This window comes from Puma concolor, chromosome B3, assembly GCF_028749965.1.
Source record: "Puma concolor isolate L17-30 chromosome B3, mPumCon1.1.hap2, whole genome shotgun sequence".
NCBI classification, from domain to species: domain Eukaryota; kingdom Metazoa; phylum Chordata; class Mammalia; order Carnivora; family Felidae; genus Puma; species Puma concolor.
Genome location: NC_141672.1, coordinates 46,992,814 through 47,011,167, shown reverse-complemented (window position 1 = coordinate 47,011,167; position 18,354 = coordinate 46,992,814). Strand labels below are relative to the sequence as shown.

Below are 18,354 nucleotides of genomic sequence, written 5' to 3'. Positions count from 1 at the left end.
GAATAAAGTTTAGGGCAGAAAGAGTACTGTTTTGTGATGACAATGACACTGTGTTAATATTGGCACTGGAAACCACAATCTGAGTCTGAAAACTGAGGGTCAGGGGTCAGGATTTGCTAGTTGCTGGTATCTAAAACCTGCCTTCAAAAACAAACTCAAGCTAACGTCACCAAGCAATCGCCAAGCAATGCCACTTAGATCATGAAGATGCCTGGAAAGCTTTCAAATGGAGCTTAGAAGTTTAACGATGAGGCAAACAAAATGTGTTCCACAGTAGCAGAACCAAATTAATCGGGCTTTGCCAATAATGATTCAGAAAAACAAACAAAAATAAGCTTTTAAAAAAAAACTGACAATTAAAAATTATTACATGTACCCAATTAAAAAAAACCCTCAAATATTACCAAATATTTGAGGTCTCCAACTTCAAACTTCTGTAGCCCTCAGTCTCCTTCCCTTGAGGTAGCCTCTGCTATCAGTTTTTGTGCGTGTGTGCTATAATCTATGCATATCTAAGTATGTGGATGTATGTCACATACACACAGTGGTGGCCCAAAATTTCTACATAGTAGGGGCTGAGGGGCTGTAATCTGACTGGATGTGGGTAAACTGCATAAAACTACATTTGCCTAGTATTTGACATAAGTAAGGACATACAAATGTGAGCACCAATAGAAATGAGTACAGCAATGAATTATAAACCATTGAAAAACTGAGAATTCATCAGTCCACACTAATAACAAATACATAGCAAATAATAAATAAGTGGGAGAGGGGTCTTGGGCTACAGTGAATGAAGAAGTACTGGAGATGTAGTAACATTTTGCAACCATGATAATAAAGATTGGATCAGACAGGAGTCATCCATGGATGCTCATCTGGGAGGGAATTCTGATGAGGACCAGGATATTTGTATCATCTTAAAGTGCCTCCCTGGGGACTGCTCATTAACTATAAAGGGGGGGGGGAGCAGTTATTTTATAATGGAGAATTTGGACAACACCTTGACCAAGTCATCGAAATTAACATTACTGGTGAGAACAGACACTGTATCCTGAAGGACATAATACCAACTATGCAGTACTCTGGCCTGGAGTGCACGACATCAATCTAATCATAAGGAAACATCGGGGAAACCCAAAATGAGGAATATTCTATTTTTAAGTTTTCTTTTTATCTATCTATCTATCTATCTATCTATCTCTATTTATTTTGAGAGAGAGAGCACACGAACATAAGTTGGAAGGGGCAGAGAGGGAGACACAGAGAATCTCAAGCAGGCTCCACACTGTCAGTGTAGAGCCCACCGTGGGGCGCGAACTCACAAACTGTGAGATCATGACCTGAGTCGAAATCAAGAGTCAGAGGCTTAACTGACTGAGCCACCCAGGTGCCCCAGGAATATCCTATTTTTAAAATGTGGGGGCAGGAGTAAAAGAGGAGAGAGGTGGTGGTGAGGATTATATTCTTCAAAAATGCCAATGCTGTAAAAGACAAAGACTATGAAAATGTCCCAGATTAAAGGAGGCCAAAGAGATATGACAGCCAAAGGCAATGCCAGAGCCTACATTTGATTCTGTGCCAGAAGGGGAAAAAAGGTATTGTGAAAAAGATTATTAAACCAACCAACAGAATTAAAATTCAAATAGTAGGGGAGATAAAAAGCCAGTTGTAGGGTCGGTACCAGTGCTTCTGTCAAACAACAGCCCCATCAGCATGACCCTCAGTCTGGGAGTTCTGAGTCCTTAAAGAGCACTTGAAGCTTCTGCCCACAAAGCTTCTGCTTTGTCCAGGCAACCAGGAGGTGACAAAGCTTCAAGGAATGAGAGGCTATTTCTGTGGCAGGAACGAGGGGCCACTTTAAGTTTTGCTTCAGGAATTGGAATTTTATACTATATCAGTGATGCAGGCTCAAGCTTGAGAATCTCATAGAAACTGCATCATGAATTCCTTTCTGGTCCCCTCAGGTCAGCTTGTGCTAAGCTCACTGAAAACTTCATCTTCACTTAAGTTCATTTAAAATTCATACAAACTCCATTTAAGTAAAGAATAGTGTGTGGCAAGTGTAGGTGGCTACTAATTGCTTGGGAAATAAATAAAAATGAATGAATGAAGGGTGCTTGGGTGGCTCAGTCGGTTGAGCGTCAGACCTGGGCTCAGGTCATGATCTTGCTCTGCGTGAGTTCGAGCCCCACGTTGGGCTCCGTGTTGACAGCTCAGAGCCTGGAGCCTACTTAGGATTCTATGTCTCCTTCTCTCTCTGTCCTTCCCCCACTCATGCTCTGTTTCTCTCTGTCTCTTAAAAATAAACATTAAAAAATTTTTTTAAAAATGAATGAATGAGTGAGTGAATGAATGCGCAAATAAACAATGAAGACATTTGAGTAATGCTCTGATAATGAAGACTACTAGTATGACTTATGTTGGAAAAAACAAAAAGAAAGTATGTTTTTTTTTCCTTAGCTCTCTTTGAGCTGTGCTTAGGTAATGTCATTTCCCTGTATTTGCTCCCAAATGTAAATGCTTCTGTATTTGAACCAATATTAAGTGTGGCAATATAAAACAGAGTAAAAAGGAGAAAAACTCCTTTAAGGGACACATGGAAACACAATGTGCTCATTGCCAGCCTTCTCATAAGGGAGATGAGAATGGAAAATTAAGCATATAACATAAGAAAACTATAATGATTTTACATTCAAATGAAACCTTGAGATAAATATGCGTGTGAGGAGTGAAGGTAATGATTAGGTAAGAAAATAAAGGTTTGAGCAAAGCAGAATCTGTAATTCATCTTGACAGAGAAAAGGAAGCTGAATCAAAGTGCATCAGGCCCTTGAATGCAGAAGGAAGCCAAGACGTGCACACAGGGCTGCTGGTGCCAGGTAAGCACCCATGGCCAGGTTCTGCTTGGCTCTAGAGTGGTGGGAGTTGATATTCTCTAGCCGAGTGATATTAGAAAATTTGGAAATTTGTTCCAAAAGCAAGAAAATGTCAAGGAGAGGAGGTAATGTTTCTCAACAAAACAAAACAACAACAAAACACAGGCATAGAAGTGTCCATGAGCCTAAAGAAAATCATCCTACAGTGTTTATTGACCATACTGGACACCTAGGAACCTTTCCCATGTTTCTACGTCTACTTCGACTTCTAATACAGCACTTTGATTTTGCACTGGAGAAATGATCCTTCCCCCCGCTGAATGCATTACATTGGGGCTGTCAGCCAAGTTGTGTATTTCAGACACCTGGCCTTATAGTAGTAGAGATAAATAGATTTATCCATTGAATGAATGAATGAGCGAGCCCAACCATCCTTTAGCCAGGTAATAAGACACCTTTCTCCCTGAGATTGGGTCTTAAGTCTATGACATCCCAGAGGTCAGTTCATCCTTACAGAGATGTTCTAATAAGACTATCCGTTTTTGTTTCCTAGATCCTGGGAGTTCTCTCCCATGATTCCTGTCCTTTAGAAGCCAGGTGCTTAAGCTTTCTGTTTTATTCTAAGAACTTCCACATATCCTTCCAATAAACGCTCCCTCTGCTTAAGTTATTCGAAGCTCATTTCTGCTGCTTATGAACAAAGAACCATGACAGACACACATTTCCCAGCTTGTCCCCTATGGAGTACACCAATTATTATCCCCAAATATGGTCTTGGTAATAAGAAGGTTAGAGGAAGTTTATGAATTTTTCTTCCTGCTTTTGTTTCCATGTGTCTAGTTGATTTCACCAAATACACTTAACACACAGGAACTTGAGGAGCTGAAATAAAAAATTTCAGTTCTTGGCATTCCCCACAGGAACTCTTTATTATTGTATCTAAAAGTATCTATTGTTCAATAGATTTTAGTCAGAGTTATGTGTATTTATGTTAAGAAACCACTTATTTCTAGATTAATTTCAAAGGGTATATTTGCAATTTACCAATTTGTAAAGTCCCACCTACTACAAATTTCCTCCTGATTTTCACATCCGCTCAGGAATAGCTTGAAGCAAGAACAGGGTATCACTTTTGCTGCTAAAGTTTCAACTTTCCAAGTTTGTCTAGCTATGTAAAGAACAAATTTAAACAAATCCTAGCATTATCCATTTTCAAAAATACAATTTAAATATCCGGTTTTATTTAGCAGCCTAGTTCCTTTTTATTGAATTGAAAAGACTAGAGAAAATGGTTATTGCTATCTTGTTTTCAAGTAATTATTTTTTAAGTAATTAAAAAACCCACTGATAAGTTTTTATTGTCTTGGCCCTGATTTTACTGCCTACTACAGTACTGAGCACTTAACAGATGTTTAAGAAATAGTGGTTAAATCCATGAACAAATGCTTTGTTTTTAATTGTGGGGCAATTTTGGTTTGATTCATCACCAAGATTTGGTTAAAGAGAATCTGTTACATAGCCATTTTTAAGTTAGTGGACACAAATGGTCACAGCAACTGGCGATTTTTGATGGTTCCACCAACTGTGCAAAAGTTTGAGGGTCCTAAAATGGTCTGATTATAGAATGAAAGCCTATAGTGCTGCCTGGGATGATCCTGTGGTAAGATTAATACTCCAGAGGTCCCCCTCTCCAGGCACCTCACCTGTGCTCTCAATATCAAGCTGTAGGGCTAGGCTTTATCTGAAACCACATCCTTTACTGGGCCCTTCGCTTCCCCTATCCTGTTTCCCTTATTACCTTACAGATTCTTCCTAAAGAGAAACCAAATCCATATCTCAGGCTCTGCTTCTAGTGAATCCAACCAAAGACAACATGCTACTATCCAAACAGAAGTATTATATGACAATACCTATTTGAAATTTTACCAAATGTGTGGATGACTGCAAAGGATATATCATCATTGTATAGAATCAGCACAGATAAATGACAACTGTAATTTATTGAGGGCCTTCTTTGAAGACATGATCTCCTTCAATTCTTCTCATAATTTTCTTAGATAGGTATTACCACTCATACTTCCAAAATAGAAAGGTTAAGAATCAACAACATCAAACAGCCCATCCAAAATCAGATAACCACTACATGACAGTTTATTTTTAATATTTCCCCAAAGGTCTCAGAGATTGATCAAAATACTCTGAAAGAAAATGTCCATGGCCCTCTAACTTTCCATTCTTCAGAAGTTGTGGGATAAAGCCCAAGTGGTCACTTCAGAAATGACTGCTATGTTTTAAGCCTTACTCATGAGATCCAAAGCAGATTTTTTTTCTTAAAAAAAAAAAAAAAAATCTAGTCTTATCACATTGACTCCTTTGTTAACTATAAAAAATAAACCAAACAACTTCTCCATAGCCAAACGGAGAGGGTGATGGTTGTTAAAACAGCATTTTAGTTTTAGAATTTGAAAATGAGAGCAGGTAAAGAGCATGTGACCCACTCTCAACCAGAAATACCAAAAAGCCTTTGTTAGGGAACCAGATGAAGCAATTATAAGCATCTTCACAGACTTCCCTTGAAAAGTTTATGTGCTCTGTCATCAGTGGGGTTATCTCAACCTTTTCTGGGTCTACTTTTATGTTCAGCCTAGCTTACCTCTTAGGATAATAATCTCCTGAGTTCCGTTCCCATCAAGAAAAGAAACACTACATGAATGCAACCCTAAAAATGCAAAGACACATACGGTTCAGTCCTCAAATAGGTCATACTTTAAAAAAGTCAGTCTGAAAGTTCAAAAATAATTATAAAAGAAATTCATATGCTAAGTGAAGTAAGCCAGACACAGAAGGACAAATGCTATATGGTTCCATTTGCATGAAGTACCTAGAAGAATCAAATTCATGGAGACAGAAAGTAGAACAGTGGTTACTAGGAGGTGGATGGGGAGAAGGGGAAAAGAAAGTTATTTAATGAGTCCAGTTTCAGTTTGGGAGGATTAAAAAGTTCTGGAAGCAACCGTGGAGAAGGCCGCACAATGCAAATATACTTAATGCCACTAAACAGTAAACTTTAAAAAAGTTATATGGTAAATTTTATCTTATGTATATTTCACCACAATTATTTTTTAAAAAAGAAATTCTCACTCTTCCCATATTTTCTTTAATTCTCTCCCCAGCTTTCTCAAAATCCACACTCACCAACATCACTCTCTTCCAAATCTACCTCCAAGCTTCTTAAAACTGTACCCTGGCCTTTATCTTTTATCTCCCTTCTCCCCTCCTTTTTCTCATTAGTCCATATCATTTAAGCACACGAGAGATAGAACCTCATCTTGGGGTGGGGGAGGGAAAAATCATGAGCCAGCAAGGTCCTCTGCAGTGAGCAGAATGGAAAAGGCTAGATGTAATCATCCATAGTAATTTTAATTTCATCACACACAGTTTATTTTATGCTTAATCTTTTCTCCAACTTCAAGTGCTTCTAATCACCTGAGATTTGATGAACAAATCTGTACTTTCCACTGACATCATTATTTCACGGTCTTCAGATCATTCCTCAGCCTCATGTTTACTGTGGGTTTATACACTGGGTAGAGATTTTAGAGCAAGGAGTTCTCAACTTTGGCTACAAGCTAGAATCACTTGGGGAGCTGAGGGTCTTGAGGCCTAGGCCACAGCCCCCAAAAGCTAAATCAGTGACAGCCAGGGGTGGGGACCCAGGCAACTGTATTCTTTTTTAAATTCCCAATGATCAGCTAAGTGTAGCAACCAATGGTTCAGAGGGGTTTCTCAAACGTTAAAGAATATAACAATTACATAGAGATCTTGTTAAAAGATCTGGTTGTGATTCAGGAGGTCTGCAGGAAGCCCCAGCATGCTGCATTTCTAACAAATATAGCAAGGCAATGCTGAATCAGCTGTTTTGGACCCCACCTTGAGTAGCAAGGCTTTAGGCAACAAGAGCCTTTCAGGTTTCCATTCTTTTTTGTTTGTTTAATGTTTATTTCAGAGAGAGCGTGCAAACAGGGGAGGGGAAGAGAAAAAGAAGACAGAGGATCCAAAGTGGGCTCTACACTGACAACAGAGAGACCGATATGGGGCTCAAACCCACGAACCGTGAGTCAAAGGCGAACACTCAACTGACTGAGCCACCCAGGTGCCCCTCAGGTTTCCATTCTCAGCAGGACATTCATTATATACACAGCAAAGGAGAAGTATAAAGTATAAAGTACTAGCAAAGGAGAAGTCACAGCTGGGCCTCCCAGCAGCTCTGACCTGGAAGAGGGGCTGGGGACAGCTGTGGGGGCACAAGACCTACAGTTGCACCTCCACCGCGGGTGCCCAGTGCCCTGCCCTTGGGCGGCCTCTGCTCCCCAGCTTCTGCTTCTAGGCTGGTCTAGGTACCAGCCCACTCAGCCCCCGAAGTTAGAACCTCAGGATCTTTAACAAGGCACTCAATTCCCTAAGCCTCAGTGTCCTTATGTGTTAAAATGGGAATAAGAGTGTCAACTATTTGACTATATGAGGCTATACGAGGATTAAGTGAGATAATCATGTGCAGCAACCAGTACGCTTGCCATCACACAGGCCTGTCTTTTTTTCTGCCCCTGCTGCCAACAAAGAGCCAAGTTACTACTTCTCTCTCTCCCTTTTGTGTCTGTACATCTGATGTGTACAAAGCATCAATTGTAGCCCCTGTCCCTGGAGGCCTGGGACCAACTGTGGATCTTGGTTCTGAATAGGAGGGGCAAAGCACCCAGAGACACACATTTTCATGCAGGCGGCATAGCCCAAATACGGTAAGATTTCTGCTCTTCGAGTACTGTTTTGGTCTTTGTTGTTGTTGTTGTTGTTGTTGTTTTATTATTAATTTTGTGTTCAGAAATGCTACCCCCAAAGGGACAAAGATAATCTCGCCAAACCTCAGAACCTGGTAAGGAGATACTAGCTGACACTGAGTGCTCCTGACATACTAAGCACGGTTCCAAGTACTTTCTGTGGCTTAACTCATTTATCTTCACCACAACACATGACCTGGGTGTTATTATCCCCATTTGGCCAACAAGGAAACTAAGGCCTCAAGAGGTTAAACCATGGCCTCATCCCATAGCTAGTAAGTAGCAGAGCCAGGGTTCAAGCTCCAGAGGCCTTCTCTAGAGTCTGACCAGACCAATGGTGGCGCAACGTCTATATCAACATATATCTACCTTGTTTTTGGCATAGATGCCTGACAAATGGCATTTTCAGATGTGACATTCTCATGCATACGCCATGGAGATATATACAATATGTCCAGCCTTCTGGCAGGAAACTAAAAGGATACTAAAAAATAAACTTGAAATGCTCCCAGTCTATGCCAAAATGCAAGCCATTCACAAACTTCAGTATTATTATTTGCAATGTATCATATTTTAAAATGGCTGCTCTCTTGTATATACGTGTCACAGTGACTTATTTTGATTGCCTAGCTTCTGAAGCTCCTTCCTATCTTTGGAAAGGGCCTACCATGCTGCTTCCTGACTTCCCAGATTCTTGCTATCAGCCTGGGTATGGACATGTGCCCCAGACTTTACCCAGCCAGACAGTCCTGTCTGGAACTTGAATACAAAGAAGTAAGGAGAGCAGAGGATTCATCTGGAGCCAGAGGAGAGGGCAGCACAGCCAGTGGCACCAGTGTCAGTAACAGGCAGCAGCTATGGATTACATCTCAGACTGTTGCTGGGCATGATATTGGCCAAGGCTCCCACGGCAATGCTGCCCGATTAGTTTCCCGGGCCTGCCATAACAAAGTACCACATGCTTGGGTGCTTGAAATGACAGAAATATATTCTTTCACAGTTCTAGAGGCCAGAAGTCTGAAATCAAAGCACTGGCAAGGCCATGTTCTCTCTGCAAGCTCTAGGGAAGGATCCTTCCTGGCCTCTTTGAGCTTTCAATGGTTGTGGGCAATCCGTGGTGTTTCTTGGCTGGTTGAGCAGGATTGCTCCAATCCCCATCTCCATCTTCACATAGCCTTACCTGTGTCTCCTCCTATGTCTCTGTGTGTAAAGCTCTCATTCCTTTCTCTTACAAAAATGCCAGGCACTGGTTAGGGGCCACCTTCAACAATATGATCACATTTTAATATGACTATATCTAAAACCCTATTTCCAAACAAGCTCACCTTCAGTTACTGGGGGTGAGGACTTCAACATACCTTTCTGGGGGACACAATTCAACTCACAACATCTACATTCTTGCTAATTTCCTGGGCCTGATCTCTGACCATCCCAGTGATCTTGCGGTCCATCTAATGTTTTTCAGCTTAAATTGGCAGAATTAATTTTGCTGCTTGCAACTTTAAACCCTGACCTGTCTTATCTCTGCCTCTATTTCCTTGATTTTCCATAGGAGAATCTCCATTCAGAGGTCACTAGGGATGAGCAGAATAGTGACTTAATTATGGAAAAGGCCAATCTGCTTCAAGATTCCTAGTCCACTCTCTGGATCAAGCACACCGAGGAGAAGATTGACCAGGGCCATGTTAAAGGAAGGGCTCAGACTGAGTAGTCCCAACTTCATGACTGAAATGCATGTAGAACCTAATTATTTCCTAAACTATGAGTTTGTTCTCAGGCTGGATCTCACTTTGGAGCAGAATTTGACTAATCTTTGCCTCTGGCCAACGGATGGTGTGAGGCCTGTTTTGGTGGCAAAGGACCACACTGCTTGCAACAGATCCCATAGATGTTGCCCCAGTCTGTATAATTTTCATCAAGTCATGACAGCAGCACCAAAGGGGCTAAGTGGCATTTCAATTGTGTTTGGTCTAAAGTTTCTAAAACCTCATCAATGCTATTAAAAACAATAACATTATGCCAGAAAGAGTCGCAGAGGAAACAAAACATTATGGGGTTCTAAGAAACATGGTAATCAAAGACAGCTGAGCCTAAAAAGACAAATCCATGTCAATGACTTCAAGGAAATAAAAATACATTTAAAATGTTTGAGTAAATCAACTTCACAAATGGCCATTAGGAGAAGAGTAGCAATACTAGTTTTTGCCCTGCTTTGCTTCCTTTTTTGACCTGTCCCTTGCCAACTTCATGGAATTATGGTAGGACTAGGGACCACATAAGTTTGGAACTGCCTGAAACTATCTTTGCCATTATTTGCAGAGAGTCTGTTTGAGAATGAAGCCAATCCAAGAAAGAAGAATCCAAGAGATACATACAAAGTTATTATTTCATTTGAGTCCCACAATCCAGCTGTATCTAAAAATACCCATTAAACTTCCAAGTTATTTGAACCAATAAATCCCTTTTTTGTTTGTTCAAGCTAGTTTTAATTGGAGATCTAACCTTACAAACAAATGACAATGTGCTATCAAGTGCACATACCTGCTTTGACCTAATTTCCCTGGATTGCTGTTGGCCAGGGAATGTTGTATTGAACGGACCACATATTTCATCTGGGATGGTGGTTTCTGAATTTCTGTCATCTGGCATGCTACTGAGAACATGTGCACACACAAACACACACATAAGCTAATAGAGAAGTGCCTTCATAAAGCAATCTTCTGACAAATGCATATCACTGAATTATGATTATACCTAGGGCATGGCCAACTAGACCAACTAACCTGAGTAAAGAAGTCTATTCTATCTGACACAAGCCCTGTCCGTCACTATCTTACCACATCAAATGAACAAAATGAGAATGTGCTTCCCTGAGTTTCAGCATTGCCTTGTTTCCTAACAAAGCTGTGCCATTTCACACTTAACATATTCACAGATGATATATGGGTAGTTTGGTTCCCAAACAGGCTAAGCCCCTATACTTCCTTTGCTATATCTCCCAATTCAATTTCTCCAAAACCCATGGAACTGGCCTGAACAGTCTCATCATTCACACATTTACTCAACAAATCAGTATGGGGCACTATGTGCTAACCCCAGGTGTAAGCGCCTGGAATAAGGAATAAACTTCTGCTTTTGTTGAAGCTTCCATTCTAGTGAGGGAAGACAGACAACAGAAACATTTTAAAGCAGACATATGTCAGGTGGTGATAAATGTTATGGTGAAAGATTAAAGGTAAAAAGGATAGGAGTGCAGGGCAGGTGTAGTGAAACAATGAGCCTTTTGGTCATCTGTGGAAAGAGCATACCAAGCCAAAGGAACACACGTGGAAAGGTACTGATGTGGGAACAGGTAGGAAGCCAGTGTGGCTGAAGTGAACAGAATGAGGGTCAGTGTGGTAGGAGATAAGGTAAGTGAAGTATTAGTGGGGAAGGTGTTGATGGAGAAAATTTAGAGGCTTCACAGGCCATCATAAGAACTTTGGATTTTATTACATGCCAGATAAGAAACCCGTAGGTGGTTGTGAGCAAAAGAGTCACATAATCTGACTTAAAAGTTTTAAAGACAATTCTGTCTCCTGTGTTGAGACTATAACTGGTGGTAAGAATAGAAGCAAGGAGACCAACCAGGAAGACCATGAAAATAGGAGCAGAAATCTGAGAAGTGATTGATTTCTGGATATATTTTGAAGATAGAACCACCAATATAATGGGCTGTAAGCAGAAGTTTTCATAAAAGTCTGCATAGGTTTTTGTCTGAGCACCTAGAGAGACACAGATGCCAGTTACTTGAGTGGCTCCATGAGAGGCACAGAGTTAGATATGGGGGAAGAATCAGAAGTGTGGTTTTAGACATCTTAAGTTTGAGATGCCTTTCAGATACACATATAGAATAGTTGGCTGTATAAATCTGAGGGTAAGAGTAAGGGGAAATTTCTGAGCCAGAGACAAATATTTGTAAGTCATCAGAGTCTAGATGAATTTAGTCACGAGGCTTTAAATCACCCAGGAAGTGGGTCCATATGGAAGGGAATAAATCTGAGGACTGAAGTCTTGAGCCGCCCAATGCTTAGAGGCTGAGGATATGAGGAGAAAGCAACCAGCAAAGGAAAATGAGATGAGCAGCTAGTAAGGTAGGATGAAAGCAGAAAGGTATCCTGGAATCTAAATGGGAAAAAAAATTTTCAAGAAAGAAAGAGTGATTCATTGGATCAAATGCTGAGATAGGTCATGTAGAATTAGGACTAATAATTGATGATTGAATGTAGCTACACAGAAGTCACTAGAGTGGGTTCCAAAAAAGATCAAGAGAGAATAAATTGTAAACAGTGAGTAGAGACAGAAGTGTTTTGAGGATTTCACTGCATACAGCAATAGAGAAATTGGAAATAAAATCCAAATAATGGGAGAAAGGGGGGAATAAAAGAGAATTTTCATGTAAACCAGACAGCATCTCAGTATGTTTTAATGCTATGGAGACGATCCACTACAGGGGCAGGAATTGAGGATGCTGGTGGGGGAGAGGGGACAATTGCTGGAGCAGTGTTCTTGAGCAGGCAAGAGGACAGGAGGTCCACTGCACAAACATAGGAATCAGCCGCAGATTAACATACAGACCATTCATGCACTGTAACACGAGTGGAAGCAGAGGATAAAGGCAAAGATGCAGCAGGTGGGTAGATGAGGAAGTAGGATTTTGTATAAAGCCTCTCTGCTTCTATTTTCTCTAGAAAATAGAAGGCATGTTCATCAGCTGTGAGTGAGGATGAGGAGAAAGGTTTGGATGGCCTGAAGGAAAATGAAAAGATGTGAAAGTAGGGGAAAGACTGGACTAGGGCAATGCAACTGGACACCTGGGCAGCACTAAGGGCCTGTGTGAGGTCAGGGGTCATCCTCCTGCTGTGCGTTTCTCACATCGTCATCATGAGGAAGGTGATGTCCATAGGTGTTCCGAGAAAAGAGGAGAGAGGGGAGAAAAGCAAAGCGCAGTGTTTTTAAAGTGAGCTAAGTCATTAAGATTTAAGCTATAGAAGCAAACACAGCTCAAAGGTGACGTGACTGAAAGCTCAAAGACAATTAGGTATAATTTGAACATTCTTAGAAATAAAATTAGAGACCTTTAGAACTTAAAATGAAAATAACCCTAGTGATGTTCTTTTCTGAATCCTTCATTTCACACTTGAAAACCAAGGCCCTGGAACATTAAATGACTTGCCCAAGACCACACAGCCGGTTAGTGGCAGAGACCAGTCTAGATGCCAATCCTCTCCATCTTTATCTACTAGTCTTTCCTCTTCATTTACTGGCAGGGCACGGTGAAATTACAGACTGGTCCCTCTTCTCATTGCACATCCAGGCCTTACTTTATCTTAATATTTCCAAGCCCTGTTCCATCACCCCCATCTTATATAATAAAGCCCCCTTGGCTATCTCTCAGAGTCACCCAGCCCCCACGCTGCCTCAGCCAAGTGTGCACTTCACTGAAGTTTTCAAACCAGTGCATTTGGCTAGTCAAGAGCACAGTCTCAGAAAACCATGCATTGGCATTCACCTGGGAAGAAAAAAACGGGAATCATAGGATGAGCCTCACTGAAATCCTGCAGCTGATCTCCTCAGACTCACCAGATCCACCATGGTTTTCAGGTGCCAGTGATAAGGTTATGGCATTCTCCTAGTCCTGCTTCTCTTCTGTCCAGGTAGGTGCTCGAGAGACCTCTGAAGCTACGAACTGTATGCGTTCATTGGACCAAAAAACATCAAGCTACTGCGTTAAGAAGAAAGTGGATCTGAACCAACAAGCTTGGGGATAGCCTGCAGATTGCGTCCCATCTGAATACCATTTGAACACAACTGGTTAAAGTTCTTCCAATGATGGCTTTTGTTATCTATAAAATTAAGACTAAACCGGAGATCAAGGAATTTCAACTGGAAGCTATATCCTGTCTCCAGTCTCCCATCTTGGTGTAATTTAAGTGAGTTACAGGCCCCTTTAAATTCACTTATTTAAAACAGATACTCATCCAAAGAGGCACTCTATAAACATTTGGCACGTCTTGATGAGCACTTCAATTGCCCTTCAAAGGCAGTGGAAACAACCTCAAAACCAATTACTTATGCTCTCCTCCAAGAAGTTCATTAATTGGAACGAGGGCTCTGCCTCTGGCTGAGTATGTCCTCTCCAGTCTTTAATGTCTCACAATTGTCCCTTCTGGGGAACAGTAGTATGGTTCTAGGCACTTCTTTTTAAATTCAGAAATTACTTAAATATAGAGGTAAAGGGTATTGATTGGTACCAGGAGTTAACATATGTTACAAAGGGATAGGTTATTAAATCTGTCCTCCCTTCTCCTGATTAAAACACACAATTAAAAAATGGAAAGAAACCCACACACTTTGGTATCTCTACATGCTGGATGAAAGATTAAGAATAAAGTCCCCTAAATAAATCAAACCTTACAGTGCTCACTTGCATATGCCCATCCACATCACTCCTCCCCATATCTGCTTATCCTCAGTATTCCAATTGTTCTCATTCAGACCCCTGACCAATCAGCCAAGCGGTTTGCAACTGCTCATAAATCGGTATATGTTCTTCCTTTGGCCACTTCTCCTACTACACAAAGTGGACGATGTGCTGCACTGCCCGAAGGTGTGTTAACTGGGAGAATTTCCCCTCGTATAGCCATGTAGCAAACCAACACATCCACAACCAAGCTTGCTCTTTTGCCTCTTTTGTCAGCTGGTCATAAAAGACTATGTATGTGACCACACAGGTAAGATGAGGGAGGAAACTACACAATAGCAGTAGATGACATGGGAGTGTGGGCCCCCTGCTCATGCAGTCTAGTTGTGTCCTATGGTCCTGCTCATGCCCATTCCCAGATGTACCACCTTTTATCTTATAACGGATTGCTGCTGGGATGTCTTAACTTATGACTTGGTGGGTCTGTTAGAACCCAGGTAATGGTGGACACTTCTGGCCACTCAAAATTCCATGAGTAGGTGCTCTCTCTCTACCAGAATCCAAAAGCATAACAGGACCTAATTTTCAATTAATATATCATTTTCCATGGTAGGTGGCATGACATTGCTTCAGAAACCCTAGGTGTTTACATTGTGATTCTCCTACTAGGACTTGCCATACACTCCACACATCATCACTCCTTACTGCAGATAATAGCACAGGGTCTGCTCGATCATGTGGCCAAATAGGCAGGACCGTTTACACCACAGCTTGGATGTGCTACATATCCATTTATTGCATTAAGCCCCATTCTAAGCTGGAAACCTTTCATGTCACCTTGTTCCCCAGTCATAGAATATGCTACTTCTAGAATGTGAAGAGCCTGCTAAGCATTCTGCTTCCTTATTAGTGGTAGGATGTGAAAAACACAATAATTTGTCAAGATCAATGGATTCCTGAAAACTCTACTGACATACCACGTCCCTGAATATTCATGAAGTTTATCTCTTACCCTTTACAGTATATGTGCCACACCAAGTGCTTCAATGTATTTGCCACTTCATGATCATCCAGTCTAATTAACACAATGTCAATGATATCATGGAATAACCTATGGAGTATCTAGAGAGTCCAGGTCTCTTCAGACTATATTATGACAGATGACACAGCCATGGGACAAGACAGTAAGTGTATATACTATCGTTAGTCCTATGTGAATGCAAACTACTTCTGGTCCTCCTTCCTGATGAAGATGAAACAAACATATCTGCCAGATCAGTGGCTGAATGCCAGGTACTTGAGGCCATGTTAATCTGTTCTAGCAAAGATACCACATCTGGCACAGCAGCTGTAATAAAGACTACCACTTGGTTGAGCTGGTGATAGTTTACCTTTATCTTCCAGGATCGGTCTGGCTTTGTAGGGGCCAGACTGGGAAACTAAAGAAAGAAGATATGTAAAGACCATGACCCCTGCATCCTTTAGATCTTTAAGACTGGCACTAATCTCTACAATTCCCTCTGGTATGCAATATTGTTTCTACTTACTGCCTTGGCTGGGAGCAGGGGTTTCAGAGGCTTCCACCTGGTCTTTCCCCACTGCGATAGTTCTTATCAGAGGTCAAGGGACCAATATGGGGTTTGGCCAACTACCATGTATGTCCATTCCAATTATGCATTGAAGGTTTGGGGAAGTGGCTACCTGGTGAGTCCATGGTCCCAGGGGATCCCCTGTGAGTCAAAGGTGGGCCAGTGTCCCATTGATCACCTGGTCTCCATATGTCATCTCTCTAAAAGAGGGATAATGATGACTTTCAGGTCCCAGTTGTTAATTTCAGTTTAAATCCTATGCTCAACAGTCCTCCAATGTCCATAAACTGCCCTTTCCTCATTGTATGGTTACTCAATGAAATAGCCATAGGTCTCTTTGGAGAAGGACTGTAGGAATCATTACTATATACCCTTCTGCCTGTGAATTTCAGGTCTGAACACTGACTCAGATATAGAAACTGGGAGAAGGAGCATGACTTTATAAATTTTACATTTTTTTAACGTAGCATTTTTAATTAGCTTTCTGATAAAATTTACAGATAAAGTTCACCCATTCTCAGTGTACAATTCACTGAGTTATAATAAATGTAGATAGTTATATAACTATCACTGAGATGAAAATATGGAACATTTCCATCATCCCAAAAAGTTCCCTTGTGCTCTTTGTAGTCAATTCTCCCTTCCTCATTCCCAGCTCCTGGCAGCCTCTCCTCTGCTTTTGGTTACTTGTAGCTTTGCCTTTTCTAGAATGCCATATAAGTGGAATCATATAGTATGTAATGTTTTGTGTCTTTTTCTTAACATAATGATTCCGTGTTGTTGCATGTATCAGTACCTCATTCTTTTTCATTGCAGAGTAGTGGTCTGTTATATGGATATACCACAACATGTTTACCAATTCATCAGTTGGTAGGCATTTGGGTTGTTTCCAATCTGGGGTTATTATGAATATACTTTCTATGATTGTTTGCATGCAGGTCTTTGTATAGACAGATGTCTTTATTTCTGTTTGGTAAAAATACTCACCAGTGGGATTACTGAGTTTATAGTTAGTATATGTTTAACCGTATAAGAAACTGCCAACTGTTTTCAAAGTGGTTGTACCATTTTACTTTTCCCACCAGCAGCTACATGACAGTTACCGTTGCACCATATCCCTGACTTCCTATGGTTAATCTTTGCTAAATTTCAAATACTTTAACCATGTATAGTGGCTATACATTAATGCTCCTAACATGTTTCCCTAATGGCTAATGATGTTGAGCACATTTTTATTGCTAATTTGCCATTTAAATATGTTCTTTGTTCAAGTGTCTTTTCAAATCTCTTGTCCATTTAATAGACTGCATTTTTTCAATTCTTACCGAGTTGTAAGAGTACTTTATACATTTTGGTTACAAGTCAATTATAAGATATGTGTTTTGCAAATATTTTCTCCCAGTCTGGCTTTCTTTACACTTTCTCAACACTATTTTTTTAATTTTTTTAACGTTTATTTATTATTGAGAAACAGAGAAACACAGAGCATGAGCAGGGGAGGGGTAGAGAGAGGGGAAGACACAGAATCCGAAGCAGGCTCCAGGATCTGAGCTGTCAGCACAGAGCCTGATGCGGGGCTCGAACTCACAAACTGCAAGATCATGACCTGAGCCAAAGTCGGTCGCCTAACCACTGAGCCACACCCAGGCGCCCTTCAACAGTATTTTTTTGAAGAGCAAGAGCTTTTAATTGAGAAAGTCAATAATAGTGTTTTTCTTTTATGGGTTCAAGCTTTTTGTGTTTTATCTAAAAAATCTCTGCCTAATTCAAGATCAGACAGATATTCTTCTATGGTTTTTTTTCTCTAGAAGCTTGATAGTTTTTGATTCTATGTTTAGATCTATAATCCATTTCAAGTAAATTTTTGTATATGATATAAGGGTCAAGTTTCATTTTCATTTTCTTATGACTATTCAATTGTTTGAGCACCATTTCTTAAAAGGATTGTGACTTTTTATTGAGGGGGCTACCCTCAACTTTCTGATTCTCTACCTCTTTTTTATTTTAATTGTATAAATTAAGCAACACACTTTTAAACTGCCCAATTATCTTTAAGGGATGCTGTGTCTTCTCATCAATTCCATAGTTCTCTATGGGTCTGTTTCCTTTGGCAGACACTTGTTATGATAATTATACTCACCTGCTTCTGACACTCTCTGTATCACAGAGAGTGCTCCCATACTGATAAGCTCTCCTATGTCCAACTTTTGGTTCCACTCCCCCTGCCCCCCACGACCACCACTTTGATCCAACATCCTCAGGATCCACTCCCAGGAACTCTCCTGACTCCTGGACTGATCAATGCATGTCGATTGGTTCCTATAGTTGTTCCCTTCCTTAGCAAGCCCAGCACTTTCCTGGCTGGACTGGACTGTGACCTAATCATAGTTATAGTCTAGTAGCCAGGAGTAGAGGTAGTTATATCCTGAGAAGGATATATGTCTTTTAAGGCAAAGACCTGTGCCTCAGTTTCAAGCAATGGGATGGTTCTAGGCTTAACAGGAGAGAGTGGGCCACTTTTGCAGGCCCAAAGCGTTCAAGACAACCTCAGTTTTTAAGATTCTCAAGTGTGTCAACCCAGAATCCCA

General features: G+C 40.8%; 1 protein-coding gene across 11 annotated transcripts in view; it reads left to right on the top strand.

The window, feature by feature from the left end:
- The window catches only part of LOC147579951 (uncharacterized), a 366,722-nt gene that overhangs the window by 71,341 nt on the left and 277,027 nt on the right, over positions 1-18,354 (top strand). For 6 of the 11 annotated variants that reach the window (XR_015252367.1, XR_015252362.1, XR_015252366.1 and 3 more), the window contains 2 exons: positions 2,800-2,882; positions 6,886-7,075. The exons of 1 other annotated variant lie outside the window; for it this stretch is intronic. Coding sequence is in view for 3 of the 10 variants with exons in the window: in XM_086709727.1 (XP_086565853.1) it covers positions 2,800-2,882; positions 6,886-7,019 (217 nt within the window). In the remaining 7 variants the exon portion in view is untranslated. Of the gene's footprint in view, positions 1-2,799; positions 2,883-4,684; positions 6,864-6,885; positions 7,076-18,354 lie in introns of those variants that run through there. 4 more of the 11 variants (XR_015252368.1, XR_015252361.1, XM_086709729.1 and 1 more) reach the window with 2 other exon arrangements.